The sequence below is a fragment of the Schistocerca americana genome, chromosome 6, assembly GCF_021461395.2.
Source record: "Schistocerca americana isolate TAMUIC-IGC-003095 chromosome 6, iqSchAmer2.1, whole genome shotgun sequence".
Classification (NCBI taxonomy): Eukaryota; Metazoa; Arthropoda; class Insecta; order Orthoptera; family Acrididae; genus Schistocerca; species Schistocerca americana.
Window position 1 is genome coordinate 184,829,750 of NC_060124.1, and position 23,150 is coordinate 184,852,899.

General features: G+C 40.2%; 1 protein-coding gene across 1 annotated transcript in view; it reads left to right on the forward strand.

Moving 5' to 3' along the window:
* LOC124619737 (TBC1 domain family member 23) overlaps window positions 1-23,150 on the forward strand; it is a 221,771-nt gene that overhangs the window by 130,883 nt on the left and 67,738 nt on the right. The window contains exon 9 of the mRNA XM_047146310.1: window positions 3,462-3,612. Coding sequence (XP_047002266.1) covers window positions 3,462-3,612 — 151 coding nt within the window. The remainder of the gene's footprint in view (window positions 1-3,461; window positions 3,613-23,150) is intronic.

A 23,150-nucleotide genomic window follows, 5' to 3' on the forward strand; every position in this document is an offset into this window, starting at 1 on the left:
AGTTGATTTCTTTTTCACATACTAAGGTCACTTAATCTGCATGAGGCTTGTGCTGTGTTCCTTTATGTGCAGCTTCTATTTTGTGAGAAACATTTGGAATCCATCGTACTTCCAATTATGTTCAACAACAATAATCTGCCTTGTTCAGATAGAATTCTTGAACTATCTTGACCCTCAAGGACTTCATGGTGCTGAGCCTAAACACATCTGAATTGTTCTGTTATGATTGAAAAATATTTTTACTTGGAATACATTTCCCAACTTGCACCTGATGCACATTTTTCAGCTTGAAGGGCATTCTTTGCTGAATTTGGTTGGTTGGATCAGAAGGAAACAATTGAAATAAAATCTTTAAATGGAACAGTTTGAAATGAACATCTCTAACAATAAAAAAAGCAATGAGAGACTTACATAATTTTTAACTATAGTCCTATATTCCAGAGATTGTGTTTAATTGTCTCAGTGACTAGAGTGAAGTAATGGTTCTGGTCACTTTATAGTTGATGTTAGTACTGTAGTACAATAATCTTTGTTAATATTAAGTTATTTCACTGTATTGCACTTAAGTGAAATGTACTTTCCACATCCCAGAGATCTCTCTGTACAGGATCTGCGTAGTATATAGATCTAGAGGCATGGATAAAATTGTAGGTAAAGTATTGAAACAATGTAAACTCCAGGTTGAGAAGAAATCAACATTATAAGGAACAAGATTGCTTATCACTGTTGAGGTGACACTTTGTGTTGCAGACTGGCACAACAAAAAGACTGTTGCACATTTAACTTACAGCCAAAGCCTTTCTTGGAAAAGGAAACACACACACACACACACGCACACACACACACACACACACACATCCACACAAGCAAGCACACGTCACGCACATGACTGCCGTCTGTGACAGCTCGGACAGGAATGCATTTCTAATTTAGAAGGACAATGTATGAAAGAACATCAGAGGGTAGATAGGAGATAAGAAAGATTGAATTTTCCAAGTTAGAGCTGTATTGAATGTTAAGCCAGCCAACCATAATGTAGTGTATTTTAAGAATCCAGATTGATGAAATAAACAGTATCTATCCATGGGTTAGTTCAGATGGATACTTCTGATGTGCAAAGACTGGTTTGACACGTTTTTAAGTGCTTGCCAGTTTAGAGTTTTGTTCATAGATGACAAAGATACATCTACATTTATATTCTGCAAACCACCATGAAGTGCATGACAGAGGGTACATCCCATTGTACCAGTTATTAGACATTTTTCCCAATCCATTCACATATGGACATGATTGTCTGAATGCCTCTGTGCATGCTGTAATTATTCACATCTTGTCCTCGTGATCCCTTTGTGAGTGATACATAGGGGGATGTAGTATATTCCTAGATTCATCATTTAAAGCTGGTTCTTAAAACTTTGTTGGTAGACTTTCTCTGTACAGTATCTTGAAGAGTCAACCATTTCAGTTTCATCAGCATCTCTCCTTCGGGTCAAACAAACCTCTGACAGTTTGTGCTGTATATTTTCAATATCTCCTGTTACTCCCATTTGGTACAGGTCCCACTCACTTGAGCAATATTCTAGAATGGGTCACATGAGTGATTTGTAAACAATTTCCTTTGTAGACTGATTGCACTTCACCAGTATTCTACCAATAAACAGAAGCTGATTCCAGCTGTGACTCATTTATATTGTAGTCAAAGGATGCTATGTTCTTTCGTTTTGTGAAGTACATACTTTTTCATTTCTGAACATTTAAAGCAAGTTGTCAGTCTTCACACCATTTTGAAATCTTACAAGATCTGACAGAATAATTGTGCAGCTTCTTTCAGACAGTACTTGGTTATAGATAACTACATCATCTGCAAAATGTCTGAGATTGCTATGAATGCAAGGTCATTAATAAACAACATGAACAGCAAGGTTTCCAACACACTTCCCAGGGACACACGCACTCGAAGTTACTTCTATATCTGACAATGACTCTCCATCCGAGGTTACGTGTTGCGTCCTCCCTACCAAAAGTCTTCAATTCAGTCACTGATTTTACATGATAATCCATATGATAGGAGTTTTGACAATAAGTATAGGGATGTTACTGAGTCAAATGCTTTTCAGAAATCAAGAAGTACTGCGTCTACCTGACAGTCTTGATCCAAATCTTTCAGTATGTCATGTGAGAAAAATGCGAGTTGGGCTTCACATGATCGATGTTTTTCAGAATCCATGCTGGTTGGCATTGGGGAGGTTGTTCTGTTCAAGATACCTCATTGTGTTTCAGCTCAGAGTATGTTATAAGATCCTACAACAAATCAGTGTCAAGGATACTAGATGGTAGTTTTGCAGATCACTTCTACTACCCTTCTTGTAGAAGGGTGTTACCTGTCCTTTTTTCCAAGAAGTGGGCACAGTTTCCTGTTTGAGGGATCTACGATAGATTATAGTTGGAAGAGGGCTAGAATCTGATAAGGATTTCATAGGGCCCTGGAACTTTGTTCAATTTCAACAAATTCAGCTTTTTCTCAACACCACTGACACAGCCTACTTATTTCATTCATCTTTTCAGTGGCATAAGGATTAAATTGGGGCAACTCTCCTGGTTTTCCCTTTGTAATGGGACATTTGAAAACAGAGTTAAGCAGTTCAGCTTCTGCTTTCCTACTCTCAATTTCAGTTTTTGTCTCATTCACTAGGGACTCAACTCTAACTTTGGTGCCATTAATAGCCTTTACATATGGGCAGAATTTCTTTGGGTTTTGTGAAAGATCATTTGACAATATTCTGCTATGGTAGTCACGGAAGGCTTCACATACTATCCCTCTTGACAGCTAAATGCATTTCATTCAGTGTGTGTGTCTATAGTCCTCAGTGAGTTATGACACTTGATTTTTTATCTAGTTTACTGAATGGATGTATCTTTCTGCTGTTTTATTTATCTTTTTGTACTTTGGTAATTATTGTTGCCAAAACTGCCTCACGGTCACTGATACCATTTTCGATGTGGATGTCCTCAAAGAAGTCAGGTCTATTTGTTGCCGTTGGATGCAATGTATTTCCATCACGAGTGGCATTCGGAACTATCCGTTGTAGGTAGTTTTCAGAGAAGGCATTTAGTAGTGTTCACAGGAATTTCTTATCACACCCACCTCTAACAAAACTGTTATTTTTCCAATTGTCTGGACGATGGGGAACTTACTTACAAGCGAACTGACATTTTGTCTAAAGTTTTCAGTTTCATCAGCTGATCAAGTTGGGTGGGTGATAGAAGGATCCAGTTATCATTTTATGCCCACCCCTGAGGTACATTTCGTATTTAAGATTGAAAAGTACAAACAGCAAATGATCTGCTGTGTTTTCTTGGTAATAGGCTTTTGATTTGCAAGTTGTTTGACTATGGCTTTTCAGAATATTCATTACTTGTGATTTGAACATTTTATTTAACCAGATAATTATTATTTCTAGCTGTCCACGAATTTCTGAGAGAAGACTTGAACCAGTATTTAGAAGATCACAATACAGAGAGCTGTCTTGTTTGCGCACCCAGCACAGAGAAGAAGGCATCTGAAACTGTTCGCCCAAATTCAAGTTCATCAGATCTCTTTGGCAAGATCAGGTATGTGCCAGTGCTCACTACAGATCTGCTTAAACAGCCTTTAATTTTGTTTGATTGTAGGTGTTGTGGTCTTCAGTCCAAACACTGCTTTACTGCAGCTTTCCACACTAGTGCATCTTGTGAACTACAGCAGCCAATGTCCTGTTTGATCTTGATTGCAATAGTCAGGCCTTCCTCTCCCACTACAGTCCTCCTCTCCCCTTTTCTCACTCCCCCCGCCATTGTCAAATTAACTATTCTTTGATGATATTTATGGAATATTCCATTGGTTCTTGGGGAAACATAGACATATTAACAATATTAATGTTCTACAATAATATTTATGTAATAATTCATTATGAATGTATGCTATTGTCAGATAACTTAATACTAAACAGGTAGTCCACTCAACTTCAGTGAGAGTTCATAGCTGTATAAAATTGTTTTTCAAAATTTGTGACATTTTACGATTATGTCTATGCAAAAACACAAGCATAATGTAATACCCATGGAAACTCTGAACAAATAAATCTTATATTACAGTATATTCATGATTAAAAGTTTGAATGTATCAGCCAAATATGTTGTTTGTGTACATAATGGCACAGACAACTATGTTGTATGGAAAAACTGGTGAACGTGATGAACAGTCAGTAAAAAGGTGGCAGGAGGGGGGGGGGGGGGGGCGCAGGGGAGAAAGAAAGGAGTCTATGAAATGTGAGTGTGGAACAGTTATAACAAGCATATTATTTAATAATGAAAGAAATATTAACTGGCAGCTGCTGATTTAGTAAAGGTGAATAATGCAACTGTGTTAGGTCAGTATGGACCAGATTTCAAGTAATGTTAATTTTCCGCCTTTGGTTCCTCTGTGTAGAACATCACATTTAATATCATATAAATGGCTTTCATTCATAGCATATTCAGCAAAGGTGGAATATTATAGTCTTCAACTCCTTTCAGTCAGCCTAGTAGTTCTAGCCCTATCTGATCGACCTGCACATAATTTGCCACACAGATTGCAGGAAATTGTATAAATTCCACTCTGTTCTAAAGGAGGAATCTTATCTTTACTGTCAAACAGAGTGTGGACAACAGTGTTCCTAGTTTTAAAAAGCTGGAGTATATTGCCTTGATTTTAGTTTCTAGGGAAGTATCTGTGAAGTTCTGCCTACATATAGCATGGGTCCCATTTGTTGTCAGTGCGGTTTAGTGCTGTTTGAGGAGGATAAAGAAGTGTGAACTTCATTTTATTGTGGTGTGAATTCAAATGTTGAAAAAAAAATTGTTTAATTGTCTGATGGTAAGTGTGCTCATGGACAGGTAGCACCAAATAATGAAATAATTTTTTTCATCATTTGCATTTACATCACAGTAAAATTAAGTTCACAGTGGTGTTGGAAGGAGACTCTTATTAGCTTTGTAGACCTCATGACTGACATTAGTAAGCAACAGCATTTACTTAAGTTATACGTGTAAGTAACTTCTACACACACAGTAATACCTGTCAGTTCCAGCATCCTGCAACAGACTTGCAGCCTCCCGCTCCATTGTGCACTGCCTGCTGTTTATATCACAAACCGAACTAGATTTTGAAAATGAATTGAAAATAACTAAAGAAATAGTATACAGCAATGTTTATACTCCTACCCTGATTGAAAAGATACTCAGTAGAAAGAAGAGACAGAGGATAACGGCACTTCTTCATCCTTCTGAGACAGTGCTAAACTTTACTGATAACATATGGGCCCCCATGCTGTATGTAGTTAGGACAGATACTTCCAGGAAATATACTGCAGCTTTTTACATTAAGAATGTTGTTGCTAGAATGGAATTTACAAGATTTCCTGCAATCTGTATGGCAAATTATATGTAGGTCAATCAGGTAGCGCCGGCCGCTGTGGGCAAGCGGTTCTAGGTGCTTCAGTCCGGAACCATGCTGCTGCTACAGTCGCAGGTTCGAATCCTGCCTTGGGCATGGATGTGGGTGATGTCCTTAGGTTAGTTAGGTTTAAGTAGTTCTAAGTCTAGGGGACTGAGGAGCTCAGATGTTAAGTCCCATAGTGCCCAGAGCCATTTTAGTCAGGTAGGACTATAACTAACCATGAAAGGAGTTGGAGACTGTAAGATTTCATGTTTGTTGAATGCGCTACATTTGAATTTCATTTATGTGATATTAAGTATTATGATCTCCACACAGGAAATTGGAAAACTGACATTAATCAAAATTCTGGCTGTTAATAAACACCAGTCAAAGAATCCTGATCTAGTCGTTAATGGCCAATTATAGTTTCACTACACTCCTTTACTAAAGTAACGGCAGCCAGTTAATATAGTGCTCTCACTAGCAGATAATATGCATGTTATTCCCCCCCCCCCCCCCTTTTTTTTTTACTGCCTGTTCATCACATTCACCAGTTTGTCCATATGACATAGTAGTCTGTGCCGTTAATCACTTGAACAACATATTTTGCATATAAATTCATACTTTTAATCTTTGAATACACTGTAATATAAGACTTATTTCTTCGGAGCCTTTTGGTATTACATTATGCTTGTGCTTTTGTATCGATGTAGTCTTAAAATGTCACATATCTTTGGAAAACAATCTTCATAAGGCCATGAATTCTCACTGAAGTTGTGTGGACTATCCATTTAGTATTAAGTTATCTGACAATGACCTAGGTTCATAACAAACTATTAAATAAATATCATTGTGGAACATTAATAATATGCATTCAAGTTTTTAATATTCATGTTAACAGAATCATCCGTTGTTTCTGTTGTTTGCAAAACATTGTAACTTCTTTGGTGACAATACTCAGTAAATGCCTGAAGATGGCATTGTAAGCTGGAAACCGGTTAACACAATAAAAGTAATATTGTAGAACAAAAGCAAACTGGTGTGTTTCATTTATTATTAATATTATTTGATGCCTCAGGCTATGCCCTATCAATACATCACATCTTTTCGTCAAGTTGTGCCATATACCTCTTTTCACCCTATTTCACTGTGGTACTTGCTGATTAGTTACTCCATCTCCCAGCTAATTTACAGCATTCTTCCGTAACTGCACATTTCAAAGTTTCTGTTACTCTTTTTATCTGCACTGTTTACCTCCATCTTTAACGTCCATATAAGTCTACAGTTCGTACAGATGCTCCCTGAAAGAACTTTTTCAGAAATATTTTCCTTGCTATTGCCAGTCCGCATTTTACATCCTCTCTTGACATCTGATTTACTACTTTTAGTATCTCATTTCCTAATTTAATAACTGGTATGAAAAGTGCTGTCTGTGGTAGTGCTCATGCATGCATGAGGTGCACTTGCTTGTGTGAATGTGTGTTTTCTTTACTGAAGAAGGCTTTGGCTGACAGCTGTAGTGTGTAACAGTGTAACAGTCTTTTCATTGTGCCCATCTTCAACTTAACAGGTTATCTTTACAGTGAGTAACCATTCATCTATCCTTTTCCTAATATTGTTAATATAATGGTCGGTTTCCTGTGCCATATTTGCCATTTTATTACATGTCATTCATTCTGCATTGCACATTTCTGTAAGTCATGTGCTACTTATTTTCAATGTTCTTTCAGTCTGTATAATTTGTCTGTGCTACTGATTGGTTATGTGCCACTGTACTGGTTTATTGGTTATGTGTCACTGTACTGATTTAGTTTTCCTTTATTGTAGGAAGGAGAAGTGGTTGCATACTAGGTGGGGCAGTGAGCACTATAAAGTAGCAGTCAGCATTGATAAGACCCTTCCTCTTGCACAGTATGAGGAAATGTGAATGCATTCCCAGTCATTTGTGTTACTATTTCCAGGAAAAGAATTATTGTGAAAACTTATTTTTTATTTGAATGATTGGTTTGTGTAGGGTTCTAGCAGTTTCTTGGAGTGGGGTCTACTATTCTTAAAAATCACATTAATTGTATGATGAAGTAGATTCTTCACACTTTGAGGCCCAGCCACTTTAAAGAGTGTTGTGGCTCTAAAAAGTGACTGTTACTTAAAATGTTTGTCGCTCATTTCGGAAATTTTCTCATGTTTAAAAGAAACAGTCAAATATTTGTGACAATCAAGATTATAAATTTTATTAATGCTCGTTTGTAGAAACAATCTGCCTATTTCCTTGCCTCCCATAGCTTAGGTGAAACTGTCGTCCCAGATGTCATCACCACTGATGATGATGATTAAAAATAGTATTACCACATATGACTAGCTTAGATAGTAAGCAAAGAAGTGAGTTAAGATAAAATGTAGTGCAAACAGTTTTTTTTTATTTATTTTATTTGTCCTTGTAATGTCCGAATGTAGATAATCAATAAATGTAATAAGTTTAGAACAGGTATAATGGTAACTCTTTTAGGCAGATACTTTGTATGAGGCATAGTCAACCTTTTCCAGCTACCACCCTCTTTTGTATCTCTGTCAGCAGTAAAATTTTCTAACTATCCACCTCTTCAACAGTAATGGAGATTTATAAACTAGGGAAGCAACTTTACTTTGTAAAATTTATAATGAAGAGTTACAGCAAGTTAAAGCATATAATAATAATTACTTACCAAATACTGCATGAAGAGTTTGACAGAGCACTGAAAGACCTAAGTCGAAACAAGGCCCCGGGAGTAGACAACATTCCATTAGAACTACTGACGGCCTTGGGAGAGCCAGTCCTGACAAAACTCTTACCATCTGGTGAGCAAGATATATGAGACAGGCGAAATACCCTCAGACTTCAAGAAGAATATAATAATTCCAATCCCAAAGAAAGCAGGTGTTGACAGATGTGAAAATTACTGAACTATCAGTTTAATAAGTCACAGCTGCAAAATACTAACACAAATTCTTTACAGATGAATGGAAAAACTGGTAGAAGCCGACCTTGGGGAAGATCAGTATGGATTCCGTAGAAATATTGGAACATGTGAGGCAAAACTGACCTTACGACTTATCTTAGAAGAAAGATTAAGGAAAGGCAAACCTACGTTTCTAGCATTTGTAGGCTTAGAGAAAGCTTTTGACATTGTTGACTGGAACTCTCTCTTTAAAATTCTAAAGGTGGTAGGGGTAAAATACAGGGAGCGAAAGGCTATTTACAATTTGTACAGAAACCAGATGGCAGTTATAATAGTCGAGGGTCATGAAAGGGAAGCAGTGGTTGGGAAGGGAATGAGACAGGGTTGTAGCCTCTCCTTGATGCTATTCAGTCTGTATATTGAGCAAGCAGTAAAGGAAACAAAAGAAAAATTCAGAGTAGGTATTAAAATCCATGGATAAGAAATAAAAACTTTGAGGTTCGCCAATGACATTGTAATTCTGTCAGAGACAGCAAAGGAATTGGAAGAGCAGTTGAACGGAATGGACAGTGTCTTGAAAGGAGGATATAAGATGAACATCAACAAAAGCAAAACGAGGATAATGGAATGTAGTCGAATTAAGTCGGGTAATGGTGAGGGAATTAGATTAGGAAATGAGACACACAAAGTAGTAAATGAGTTTTGCTATTTGGGGAGCAAAATAACTGATGATGGTTGAAGTAGAGAAGATATAAAATGTAGACTGGCAATGGCAAGGAAAGCGTTTCTGAAGAAGAGAAATTTGTTAACATCGAGTATAGATTTAAGTGTCAGGAAGTCGTTTCTGAAAGTATTTGTATGGAGTGTAGCTGTGTATGGAAGTGAAATGTGGATGATAAATAGTTTGGACAAGAAGAAAATAGAAGCTTTTGAAATGTGGTGTTACAGAAGAATGCTGAAGATTAGATGGGTAGATCACATAACTAATTAGGAGGTATTGAATAGAATTGGGGAGAAGAGGAGTTTGTGGCACAACTTGACGAGAAGAAGGGACTGGTTGGTAGGACATGTTCTGAGGCATCAAGGGATCACAAATTTAGCATTGTAGGGCAGTGCGGAGGGTAAAAATCGTAGAGGGAGACCACGAGATGAATACACTAAGCAGATTCAGAAGGATGTAGGTTGCAGTAGGTACTGGGAGATGAAGAAACTTGCACAAGATAGGGTAGCATGGAGAGCTGCATCAAACCAGTCTCAGGACTGAAGACCACAACAACAACCGCCAAATACTGTGTCAAAATTTTATTAGAACTTAATGAAAATGTTTTTAAAGTTCGTACTGTTTACCACCCACCACGGAAGTTGGAATGCTCACTTGTGGTCAGTAGAGACCAGGCTGACTACCACTGCTTTACATCAGTGAAATAGTTTGTAATTTTAGTCAGAATATGTGTCGTCTTACTTTCAAGGTAATCATATACTCAGGTAAATGTACTACATCTTTGTCCCGTACTTATCAGGTTGTTTTCTTTAACATACGAAACCTCAAATCGCTGCACGTCATTATTAGTTGTGAGGTTTTCAGGTAGGGAAAATTAATTTTAAAATTTTTCTAATAAACGATCAAAAAAGATCTGCATGAAATCATGCTGTGATTGACTTCTAGAAGCATAGGTTGAGATGTTATCTGAATACAAATTTGACAATATGATCTTGAGCCAATTGTTGCTCATTATGTATCTTGAGAATGGGGTTAAGATGAAACTATTGACTCATAATCTTTCGATTTTGGCTTCTTCATGAGACATTTTAAGTATAATTTTGCTAAAAAGCAACTACATTTAGCGCAGCTTCCTGTCTCTGGTTCATCATATAAAGTAACTTTGGATATTGGTTTGTTTCTGATTTTGTGTGTCTAGCTATATAAAAAAAAAAAAAAAAAAGGTGAAAAAATATATATATCCAGCAGAATGAAACTCCCATTAGCTGCTGCTTTTATGCCATGACTTTCTAAAAACTCTCCCACAGTAGGCTACTGGTCAGTGAATATCCAGCCTAACTTTATATCAGTCGACTTTGTGTGAGGTATAAATACTCTTAGATGATATTTGATGGGGTACAAATACTCTTAGATGATATTTGATAGAACACAGTTCTTTTTACATAACTATATGCAGCATGGTACTCTCTATGTCACAGTCTAGGTGCAGGCTGGTGTTCTTACCTCATATAGTCTGCCATAATATCTGGCAAATACGTGTTCCAATGTTGCTGTTTCTCCAGTGTGGAATGTGTGACACTGAGGTTGCCACACCATTCTCCCAAATGGGGAAAGAAACAATATCGAGCAGTTTAAGTAGTGGTCCATGGGTTCAGTTGGAATCACATTAGTCGTATGTATCATGTCATCCTTATTCTCTTGATATCTGGCAGTGTGCGTGTGGGTATGGTGGCCACTGTCTGAACTTTTTGGTGGTTGGGGAGGCATATGGGCTCATGTGGTTGTGGCTGGCAGTTCAGTAGCATCTTCTGTGTGCAGGCATGCTGTTTACTTCGATCACTACTTGCTTTTCCCTTTTACCTGTAGAGTCAGCATCCGGTCAGCCCATTCTAAGACTGGGTAGGGCCTTGGTAAGGCAGTTTACAAATCTTTACATAACGAGTCTCGGCACAGAAAGATGTTTTTAATCATTGACACGTCAGAGAAATTGTGGTTTGTTTGTTGTGGCACAGGGACAGGCAGTCTTTGCAACTCTTCCATCTACTTCCAGAGGTCCGTTAGGAATCCCGCTGTTGTGCAGATGGATGTGGAACACTGGAAAAAGAACTCATCTGACCACTTCAGCGGCTTGCTGTATGTGAGCACTGCCACAGACACGCGCACTGCACAATCAGAGCACTGGTAGAGTGAGTGTGTCCACCCGAGAGTGTATTGTGTGGCATGTTTACGGAACACTTTGCCTATAGTTGGTGACCTTGGTCAGGTGTCACCAGTTCTGGGCGGCAGAAATGCACATTTGGTAGGATTCAGTATTCTGTAGCTGGCAAAGCAATGGAAAACTTGGAGATAATGTTAGTATTCATGCGGCACTGATGATGCCACCAGCGCATTGTCAATGAAGGCAAAACAGCAGTCTGTCCCTTAGCACTTGTCAATAAACCCTTGGATATCTGTGCAATATTGCACAGCCTGTAGACATCAAGGGGAATTCAGACAATCCAAACTGTGTGCGATAGCTGTTTGGTGAATACCTTTTGGAGCAAGTGGAATCTCATTGTAGGTCTTGACAAGCTCCATTGTGGAAAGAACCATTTAGCCAGGAAGATGATACATGAATCTCCTATGTGCCATACTGGGTAGCATTTGGGAATTGTCCAACCATTCCATATTCTGCAATCACTGTTCAGATCAACCAACTGCCTTCTTTACTGCCAAAATCATCAGCAAAGAGCATGTGTCTTCCAAAGGCTGTGCTGTTCCTTTCTGGACTATTGCCCCAAATTCCATCTTGGCAATCCAAAGTTTGTTGGGAACTAGACACAGTAGTCAAGAGAAGACAGGGAGGCCGGCTGTCACCAGTATACGGTGCACTCTTTAGTGGTGTGGGGCAGTTCAGCAACTCAGCTGGACACACTATCATGGAAAATGCTGTCAAGAGTTGCAAGTGTGAAGGTGGTCCTGTGATGAAATCCACAGTTGGATCACTCAACAAAGTTAATGGGCCCTTGTTCTTACTGAACTTCCGTTAAGAGACAACTATGCCACACAACATGTATGAGGCCAAAGGAGGACAGAAAATCGAGCCAGTAATTGGGTGGATGATAGTAGTGAAGATAAAGTGCCATTCGAAAGCCTTCCACAAGCCAAGGTACAGATTTTCTGTCACCCAGCTGTAGTTTGCTGTGAGAGAACTGTTGCTGCAATAAGATCATAGTTGATGCATGCTCTGTGCTGCCACAGGACTGCTTGTGGGAATACACAAATGTCTGAGCCTCTGTGAACTAAAAACTGCAACGTGGTGGCCTTATCTGCCACCAAAGGGAGGCACAGTTGTTGGCCTACTTGCTATCACTGGTGGGCTTGCCCTCCTGCCACGAGTGACTGCCACTCAAGTTTCTAGCCAGGAGCACGGAATCTGCATCGACATGCTGTATCTATGAAATGTGTATTGGCAATATCCTCTTGGTGCAGTTATTCTTCCTCTCGGAAGAATTCTTATTGCTTGTACAACAGCTGTTGCTGCTTTCATTGCTGATTACTCTAAAGCTGTCACTGACAATGTAACTGTTACAGACATACCTGTAGCTGCTTCAGATTCTGTCCAGTGATGGTGAGCCATTGAAGTTCATGCCTCTTGGATTAGCAATGTTCACGTCTTGTGGATTGTCAAACTTGGGCCAGGTGGATTGCCAGGGCTTGTGTCTCACGGATTTTCTGTTTCATATACTTGTGATGCTTCCATTATCATGTTGGGGTCAGTACATATTGGGTACTAATCAATTTAGACGATTTTTCATAGCATACAGCTTTATTTGCATTGCTATAAGCAGTATAGCACTTATTACTCCCGTCTGACCAGGTCACCATCCTAAATGCAAACTGACATTCTTACAGCAGGTAGTGAGGCATATTGTCTGGTAAAGATCTACCTCGATGCTGTAAGTTTGTTCCCCTGTCGACGCTCAGTGAGTAGATTTTTTAATCTGTCCATTTACATTATATTATCATCATTTGATTGTCTTCATTGTTAAAAAGGGTAATGTATAACACTACTATAAAACTAAATGAAATGTGTTATGTCACAGACAAGGGAGATATAATACGACAGCAAATCAGTCACACTCCAACCAAGCACTACACATTTCTGACATTTCTCAGCGTAAGAGCCATGGTGATAGTGGGGCAGGGTGTTCAGGGTTACTCTGGTATTAGGTTGGTGTATTAAGCACGTAAAATTTTTGTTTTGCGTGTTGCTATTTCAGTTTCCTATGGATTTATTTATCAACTGTCATTTTTTATTAGTAGTTCACTGTTGCTATTTGATTGTACAAATTGTCATTTTGTCATTTGGAGATAGTGAGTGGAGCTGTGGACGCTAGAAAATGGAGTGCCAGGTAAAGAAATCAGAACATTTCTGACAAGAGGTGTGACAGCGGCGTAGACAGGCAGAACAATCTTTTCTGTGTATGGGGATAATGCCATTGGACAGAGCACTGCAAGAAAATTGTGTTCTTGTTTTAAAGGAGGATCATGTTCACATTAGTAACTATCCATATTCCGGAAGACCTTCAGGATTTGATGAAGATCATTTAAACACATTATTCAACAGTAATCACATCAGCATACTACAGAACTGGCAGATGTGATGAACTGTGATCATTCCACCATCATGCATCATTTTCATGCAATGGGGAAGGTTCAAAAATTGGGTGTATGTGTACCAAGTGCTGTAAGCCAAAATTACAAAATTCAGTGGGTGGCCATAAGTGCATCTCTGCTTGCCCATCATAAATTAGCACATAAATAACACCGATCAGTCCTGTCCTGTGTCACTATGAGAAATGGGGTCTTTATGCTAACATAAGGAAAAGAAAGGAATAGTTGAATCCAAACAAGGCAGCAAATCCCCATACAAAGACCTGCACGCATCCATGAAAGATAATGTTGTGCTTCTGGTCGAACAGCAATGGTGTGGTGTATTAAAAATTGCTTCCTCAAGGTGTAACCATCATGGTTGACATTTATTGTCAACAACTGAGATATATTGCAGATGCAATACAAGACCAGCAATCAGGAAGACTGCGTGAAATGATGCTACTCCACGATAACACCCGCCCACTTTCTGCTAAACTGACAAAAAAAAAAAAACACTATAACAGGAGTTAGGTTGGGAAGTCATTCTGCACACTCCTTATTCACCTGATCTTGTACCCTCGGATTTTCACCTTTTTCACACTCTGTTGAACCTTCAAGGAACTTCATTTCTATAGGAAAATGCACTCTGAACATGGCTCAACAAGTTCTTCACCTCAAAGCCATGTGATTTCTACAATCGCGGAATCGAAAAGTTACCCCAGCATTGGCATACTGTTCTAAATAGTGAAGGAGAATATACTATTGATGATTTAAGTCCCTGTTATGTGTATGTGTTGTTTGACAACGAAGCTTTCACAGTGGCACAGTTGTATAAAACATTCTCGGACTTCTTGCGATGTATCTGTAGTGTTTATTAAATTTATGGAAAAACACTATGAACTTAAGCACCATTCTAATAATTTGAAGTATACAGTCGCAAGTTACCTTATTGGTACATGGCTCTGTAGCAGTCCCATAGATAGGGACCAGCGAGATCTGTCGTGTCCACAATGTAATGACTTTTGACCAGCATACCAAAAATGTTGGCCATACAAAAATACAGAAATGTGGCAGAGAAATATAGCAATGTACAATAACAGACTATAAAATAAAATTGTATAGTGCAGCTCAATCTCTTTGCTGTTACTGGTGTTAGAAAAATTAATATACACACATCAAAAAAAGTTTTGTGTCGCCCCAATTCCCAGAACTCCTGAAGATAGACTTTGACTGTTGATATTGTATCACAGACACAGTCTCTTTGACTGTTGAGAGGTGTCACTAAACCCGCACAAAGATGTAAACAACCATGCTTGAGCACCGCCTATTAGACGGAGGGGTTCCGACAGCCGATCAGTTCCAGTCATTCCACCAGGTACATGGCTACTGTTTTCTGTAGTTCAACCATGCCTAGACGGTCAGTACTGTGGTTCCATCACGTCCACATTGTCACTTTGTGCCAGGAAGGGCTCTCAACAAGGGAAGTGTCCAGGCGTCTCGGAGTGAACCAAAATGATGTTGTTCGGACATGGAGGAGGTACAGAGAGACAGGAACTGTTGATGACATGCCTCGCTCAGGCCACTCAAGGGCTACAACTGCAGTGGATTACCTCTACCTACAGATTATGGCTCTGAGGAACTCTGACAGCAATGTAACCATGTTGAATAATGCTTTTCATGCAGCCACAGGACGTCATGTTACGACCCAAACTGTTCGCAATAGACTGCATGTCTATGGCGAGGTCCATCTTTGCAACCATGACACCATGCAGCGCGGTACAGACGGGCCCAACAACATGTCAAATGGACTACTCAGGATTGGCATCATGTTCTCTTCACCGATGAGTGTCGCATATGCCTTCAATCAGGCAATCGTTGGAGACATGTTTGGTGGCAACCTGGTCAGGCTGAATGCCTTAGACACACTGTCCAGCGAATGCAGCAAGGCGAAGCTTTCCTGATATTTTGGGGTGGCATTATGTGGGGCCGACATACGCCACTGGTGGTCCTGGAAGGTGCCATAATGGCTGTACGATATGTGAATGCCATCCTCCGACCAATGGTGCAACCATATTGACAGCATATTGGCGAGGCATTCGTCTTCACGGACGACAATTCGCGCCCCCATTGTGCACATCTTGCGAATGACTTCCTTCAGGATAAGAATGTTGCTCGACTGGAGTGGCCAGCATGGGCTCCATACATGAACCCAATCGAACATGCCTGGGGTAGATTTGAAAGGGGTGTTTATGGATGACGTGATCCACCAACCACTCTGAGGGATCTACACTGAATCACCGTTGAGGAGTGGGACAATCTGGACCAACAGTGCCTTGATGAACTTGTGGATAGTATGCCACGACGAATACAGGCACACATCAATGCAAGAGGATGTGCTACTGGGTATTAGAGGTACTGGTGTTGCAGTAATCTGGACCACTACCTCTGAAGGTCTTGCTGTATGGTGGTACAACATGAAATGTGTGGTTTTCATGAGCAATAAAAAGGACGGAAATTATGTTTATGTTGATATCTACTCCAATTTTCTGTACTGGTTCTGGAACTCTCGGAACCGAGGTGATGCAAAACTTGTTTTGATATGTGTATTTTAACTTTTAAGTGGAATGGGAACAGAAAGTAGTGATAATATGATTTGAGGTGAGAGGTTAGCTGCAGTGTTTGAATAATATAAGTTTGAAGCATCACTTCTTTCCTTTGTTTCTTACATTTTTGTTCCATTTAGTCATAGGTATTCAGGCCCTTCCTTATTACTTACAGTTCCAAGAGTGCCTCGGACAACATTCCACATTGCAATTGCTATTTGGGATTTCTTTGCCTTGCTTATGACTTGGCTAAGGAGGACCTTTATGTATTTTTGAAAATGTGTATGAAAGGTGGGATTGTGATTTTCTTTGCCTTCTACTTAGTTTTATTTTCGTTGCATTGGAGCTGATTATTCTCTTTGTAATCCTTTATTTAAAAACTATTCTTCCTGTGTTTTGGATATTGAGAGGAAAGGCAATATTAAAGTAATGACAAATTGTGTCAACAAATATGTTTATTTGCATGCCCATCTTCCACAGCATATTTTAAAACCAGTTATTATTGGTTTCTCCATCTTAAGCTTAGTACAATTAATTAAAGAAAATGTCACACCTGATGAATTTTGTTTCTACTTGCAAAGCATCTTCTGTGGTCATTCTGTCAAAAAATATTTTGTTTTCTCATGAGCATCATCCTCATTGAACAACTCATGCTTCGCCATGTATCTGAACATGTTGGGTGGGTGCGTAGGTGGGCTCGCACAAGGTGGCAGTTTTTCTGGAAAATCTGGAATTCTTAGGGAATTAAATTTTACCTGGAAAATTAAAGTGTGTTAATCATATGAATATAATTCCATATAAATTATTTGATGTTTAAAAACTGTGGTTAAACTGCTGCTTATACCTGGCATATAGCTCAGCTGAGAGGAAAGGAAAGTCATTATTGTGTATGCTTGGTATGCTGCCCTCCCCCACTCACCACTAATTTATCAGTAGCTTCTTGACACCGCCTTTCTCTACATGGTGATGGTGTGTGTGTGTGTGTGTGTGTGTGTGTGTGTGTGTGTGTGTGTGTGTGTGTGTGTTTTCCGTACTTCAGAAAGACCTTTTGGCCGAATGCTTGACTGAATAACATCTCTTCATTGTGCCTGTCTGCGACTCAATATCTCTTCTATATGGTGACTAGCAGTCTATTCTTTTGATAATATAGTCAAACTATTACATTGATAACTTGGGTGCTATTAGGACATCCATCAGTTTTAGCTCATTGTAAAACCTTTCCCTCAACCTTTTTGCTTTTATTACTTACAGTGCCCTTTGAGAGTTTGACCAACAGGGTGGCAACCATGGAGAAAGGCTCTGATCAGAGTGAGTGGCATCAGGGTGGATGGTGTGCAAAGAAACAGATCAGACTCACCCATGCTGGTGACCATGCCAAAAAGGCCATCTCAGCAGGCAGAAAAGATCATTTTGATACAGAGGTTTACAACTTTATGGCATTTGTGTTTTTGGTCACACCATAGGTTGAAAATCAGGCAAGGAGAAATGGAAGTGGACAGCCCCCCCCCCCTCCCCCCCTGCCCCCCCCCCCCCACCCCACCCCACCCCACCCCACCCCACCAGTTCTTTATATGCTGCAAAACTGACAGATAACCTCTTGCAACAATGAAACCACAGTTTTTTTGCTTAAAATATTGAGGATAGCTTCAGAGAAGTTGCTGCAGTACAGAAAGTGAGAAATGCTCTTTATTGTAAAGATGACACGTTGAGTTGCAGACAGGCACAATGAAAAGACTGCTAGCCAAAGCCTTCTTCAAAAAAGGGCACACACACACACAAGCAGGCATGCCTGATGCACGCATGACCGCCATCTCTGGCAGCTCACACTGGAAACTGCAATCTGGAAGGGGAGGGGGAGAAGGGCAGGTATAGCAGGGTATGGGTTGGGGGAGAGAAGAGTGCTGTGTGGTGGAGTGTGTTGAATCCAGGGGGCAGCATGTCAAGACTGACACTAGTAGTGGTGTTGGGAGACTAGGAAGGGAGGGGGGGGGGGGGGGGGATGGGAGGAAGGAGAGAGGAGCAGGGAAAGGGAAAGTTAGGTGGGTGCATTGGCAGAGGGTGGTACATAAAGAGAGTGAGGGACTGTGAATAGGGAGGAGGAGTTAGGGCAGAAATTGTGGGGTGGGGGGTGTGGGGATGATAGGTTACAATAGGTTGAGACTGGTTTGATTTTGGGAGTGGAGAACGTGTTTTAAGGACGACTCCTGTCTGTGCATTTCAGATAAGCTGGTGGTGTAGGGGAGGATCCATACGGCCTGGGTTGTGAAACGCATTGAAATAAAGCATGTTATGTTCAGCTGCTTGTTGTGTCACAGAGTGGTCTTCTTTACTCTTGCCCACTGTTTGGCAGTAGCTGTTCATCCTGGTGGACAGCTGGTTAGTAGTCATACCAGTATAAAAGCTGTGCAATGATTGCAGATTAGTCTGGAGCTTCCGTTTTTAGAAATGGATCTTTGTTGATTAAAACATTGAATGCTAACCAGTCACAGGCACTTCAGGTCTTTGACAAGCTCGGGGATGTATCAGTTGCCATCTGTCCTCATAAACACTAAAGGTGCCATCTTTCGCCAGGGCCTAATGCCAAAGACAGATGAGTAACTGCATATTAACCTAGAGCAGTGTGGAGGCCATTTTGTTCGTCGCTTGCAGAGGGGGCCTAAGGATAATTGGTTGTACTCTGGACCTCTCATCATAGATTATCTGAGAGAGTTAAGGTCATGTTTTATAGGTGTGATGTCAAGCCCTATTTTCCTCCTATGAGAATTTTTGAAACTGCACAGAATACCAGATTCCTCATTTGACAACAGGTTCAGTTTGCAGGATGCCAAGGAGTAGTTTGGATGACTCAACCAATTGACATGCAAAACTCACTTCAACAATGATGACAAGATCTCAAACCGCAACTCCTGCTCCTGCCCCCCATGTCATTGCCTGGCTTTCAGTTGTGGAAGAAAGCATCAGCTCTCTCAACCCCAAAATCCGCAGTTCTGGTGGTGACCACCCCATTCGTACAGCAGGAGATGCCTCGTCTTTCTCCGTTGTAAACAGGGCAGAAGACACCTGACGAGGTGCCCCCTCCCTGGATGAACAGGACAGCAGTCTACCAGCAGGCAGTGGCTGTCAGAGCCACAGGCTGCAAGTCATAGAAAAGAATGAACCTATTCCATCCCTGAAGCCAAGGCAGGAAAATCCTTACAGAAACTGAAACCTCACAGGGAAGAGAAAAAAATCAAAAGTGAAACCAACATCTGTTGCTCCGATCAATCTGGCCCCCTCAGAGGTTGAGCTTATGAATACCAATGGAGAACCACACACTCAGGTGGAACAGCAAAGTAATTTGTACTTGCATTTCCCCATTGTTGCTTTCTCAGATCCCTATCTGACATTCGTTCAATGAAGCACTAACTGCGGCTGTCACCACCCTGCTGAACTCTTGTCAATTAGTGGCTACTTATTCTGCAGCTGGCGTGGCTCTTCAGAAGACCTGGATCTCAGAAACCCAACTCCCTACCATTAAAAACTAAAAATCATAGTGTAAAAATGACATTAATGCCGAGAGAGTATTTGGAGAATTCCGCACACTCATACACTCTAACACTCTCCTTGAACAGGTGCCACTAACCACTGCATTAGAAGTTGTGGCTGTTTATTTCCACCTGTCAGTTAGGGTAACAATATGTAACGTCTATCCATTGCCAGCAGATCTACATGATATCGCAGGTTGGTGGAGCTAGTGGAACAGCTGCCTCTACCCTCTGTCATACTGAGGGCTTTGCTGCAACTGCGACATCAGATTCTGAAAACCTTGAATATAGAATGGCTGGCTACCACGACCCTCAAGCAGAGAACAATCAAGGATAAGAACAATAAAGCGGACCACCAAGGTGTGACGTAGTACTTCTCTCCAAGCCTCTCGGAAGGATACCATTGTACTGTGCTGACTATGTATCAGTCACCAGACTTAAACAAGTTCCTTTTGCGTCAGGAGGACTCTCCTCAATGCAGTTGTGGTAGCGATCTCATGATAGCCCATATTCTCGTAGAGTGTACCCTGCTGGCTGATACGAGATGAGCCACACACCTGCCTACCTCCCTAACCCAGATACTTGCGGACGGTAGGGTAGCAGCTAACAAAGTCAAGCATTTCCTTTGGGAAAGTGGGATTTTATAATAAAATTTAATGCTTCTCAACACTCGGTCTTAAGGGTGGATGTGGAGGAGTGTGTCTCAATGAACTTGTGCCTGAGTGGCTACCAGCTACTTTTTACCTCTGCACTGTCTTACATTTTTAATTTTTTCTTTGTGTATGCATCTTATTTATCTAACATTTGAAGCTAATTGACTCTCTGATCCATACAGTCTTCATTTTCTCACCTCATTTTAGTAGTACTGATTACAACGACCCTTCTTAGAGTCTCCTTCAGTGACTGGCTATAGTTTTTATCTGCCTGTGTTTTATCTCACTTTTAACAGTCATTCTTAGCTACTGTCATGCAAATTTTCAACCATGACATCAAGGTTACAAACACTGTAGCTGTCAATTCTCTTTTGCTTCTTCCACATCATTTCCTATGCAGCAAGAGACTGACAACCAAGTTGTTTAGTCCCCTTAAACTCATCATCATCATCATCATCATCATCATCATCATCATCATCAGTAACAACAACCACCATGTGTGCCTACAAATTAATGCAGTACCTCACAGCAGCTTTCTGACCTCATTTTATAAAATGAGCCCCTTATCGAGGCTTTGGAAGCCCAAGAGATGTTGACCAGCTGCCTTGTAATTCTATGCCATTAGACATCACAGAGGTGCACTATGGAGGGGCACATGGTCAAAAGACCGCTCGCTCTTCTGGCCATTTTGCCGACTTACCAAAGTGAAAGTATGGAAGAGAAAAATAAGGAGCCAGGGAATATAGAGGACGTTGAGATGGATATAACCTGGAAAGAAGTAGAGAAAGTGATAAAGAATATGAAAGGAGGAAAAGCACCTGAACTGGATAAAGTAAGTGCAGAGATGGTGAGAGCAGTTGGCATTGTTGGCAGTGCAGGATTTCTATTAGGCCATGAAAAGAGTACGGAAAAAAGGTATAGTGCCAGTTTCTACAAAGGGTTGCAGAAAATTTAAATCAAAATTATGACCAAATTGTTTTGCTGTGTCATGCTCCCAAGGCAGTTAAGAAGATTCTGGAAAAGCGAGTACGGAAGATAGGAGGTGGTGAACAGAGAGAGAGAGGAACAATATGGGTTTAGATCAGGAATGTAAACAGTTGATCTAATTTTTTGTTTAAGGCAGTTCCAAGAGCGGCTAAAGATATGGTGGCGGTGATGGTGGTGGCAGTTGCGACGACGACAGTGATGATGATGGAAAACAGGTGAAAGGCTGGGCAATACTTAATGTCAAGAAGCACAACGTTTGGTGCTGCCTCCACTCAGCCTCATAACTTTAACTTGTGTGTCCCTCTCATCGTAATGGCTAAGTGATTTGTCGCCAAGTCCTCTCCTTTCCTACCTTCTCTAAGTAATCTCTCTCTCTTTCCTGTCTGAAGAAGGAACACTGTGTTTTGTACATTATGCATATTATTTCTATTGTTTTCCTTTTTTAAATGTTTCCATTCACACTGCTGGGACGTATGCCTCTGGAAGTCATTACTGTCCAGCTTTCCTGCCACTGTGAAATACTGACTTTTGTTGTTGATGTAAGATGGATCTGATGTTGGCTCTCAAAGTGAAATTTCCTGTCAGATTGATTAAATATAAGTATATAATATGGACAACACAGTAAGAGAAAAATCATGTACTGAACTCTCATTTTCTCTAATAGGTGAGGTGGCGCAGTGGTTGAGGCACTGCACTAACTTTCAAGAGTGGGGTTCTGATGCTTGTCAGACCATTCATATGTTTCTTGTGATTTCCTTGAACAAATTAAGATGAATGCTGGAAACGTTACTATGAAAAAAATGTGGCTTCCTTTCCCTTTCTTCTCCCATACAAACTTGTGCTTTGTTTTTGATGACATCATCATCAGTAGGATGTTAAAATTGAATCTTCCTTCTTTCTAGCAGTTGTTGGTAGATCTGTGCACAAATGACAGGTATTGGTAGGCTGCAGGAATGAGACTATGTAATGAGCTTGTAAGGAAATTATTTGGGATTGGGAGAGAGAACATACGCTGGTAACAGAACGGAAGGTTTTATGACGTTTTAAAATATCATGAAGTCTTTTGGACAATTGGGAATTGTCACTGTGGATGATGTCATCTGTCAGAACATTAGAGGGCAAACAATTCTTGAATTTTTTGTAGGGATAACAGGAAACTGCATGCCAAATGAAAGATAGAATGTACAATTTAAAAATTGATTGGTCTACATCCAGTGATAGGTACTTTATGAGTTAAATATATGGAAGCTTGTTAGGAGAGATAAGATATGTGATCAGTATTTAAGAATGTGTGTGTGTGTGTGTGTGTGTGTGTGTGTGTGTGTGTGTGTGTGTGTGTGTGTGTGAAAGAATAATATATATTGGCTGTTCTTGTAATACTGAGAGAAGGAGAACCCAAATCACTTAGTAGTAGTAGTAGTAGTAGTAGTTGTAGTAGTATGCGACAAATGACAAAGTACAGGAAGAAACTGAATTAAAAAAAAAACTGGCATAAGGAAGACATAGGAGAAGATAAAGAGCTGGAGAAGAGAAAACGGGGCTGGCAAAGATAGGATGAAAAGAAAATATATTGAAGGTAATTCAGGAAAAATGAGAAAAAGAATCTGGAAATAATTATCAAAAATAAGAACTAGTG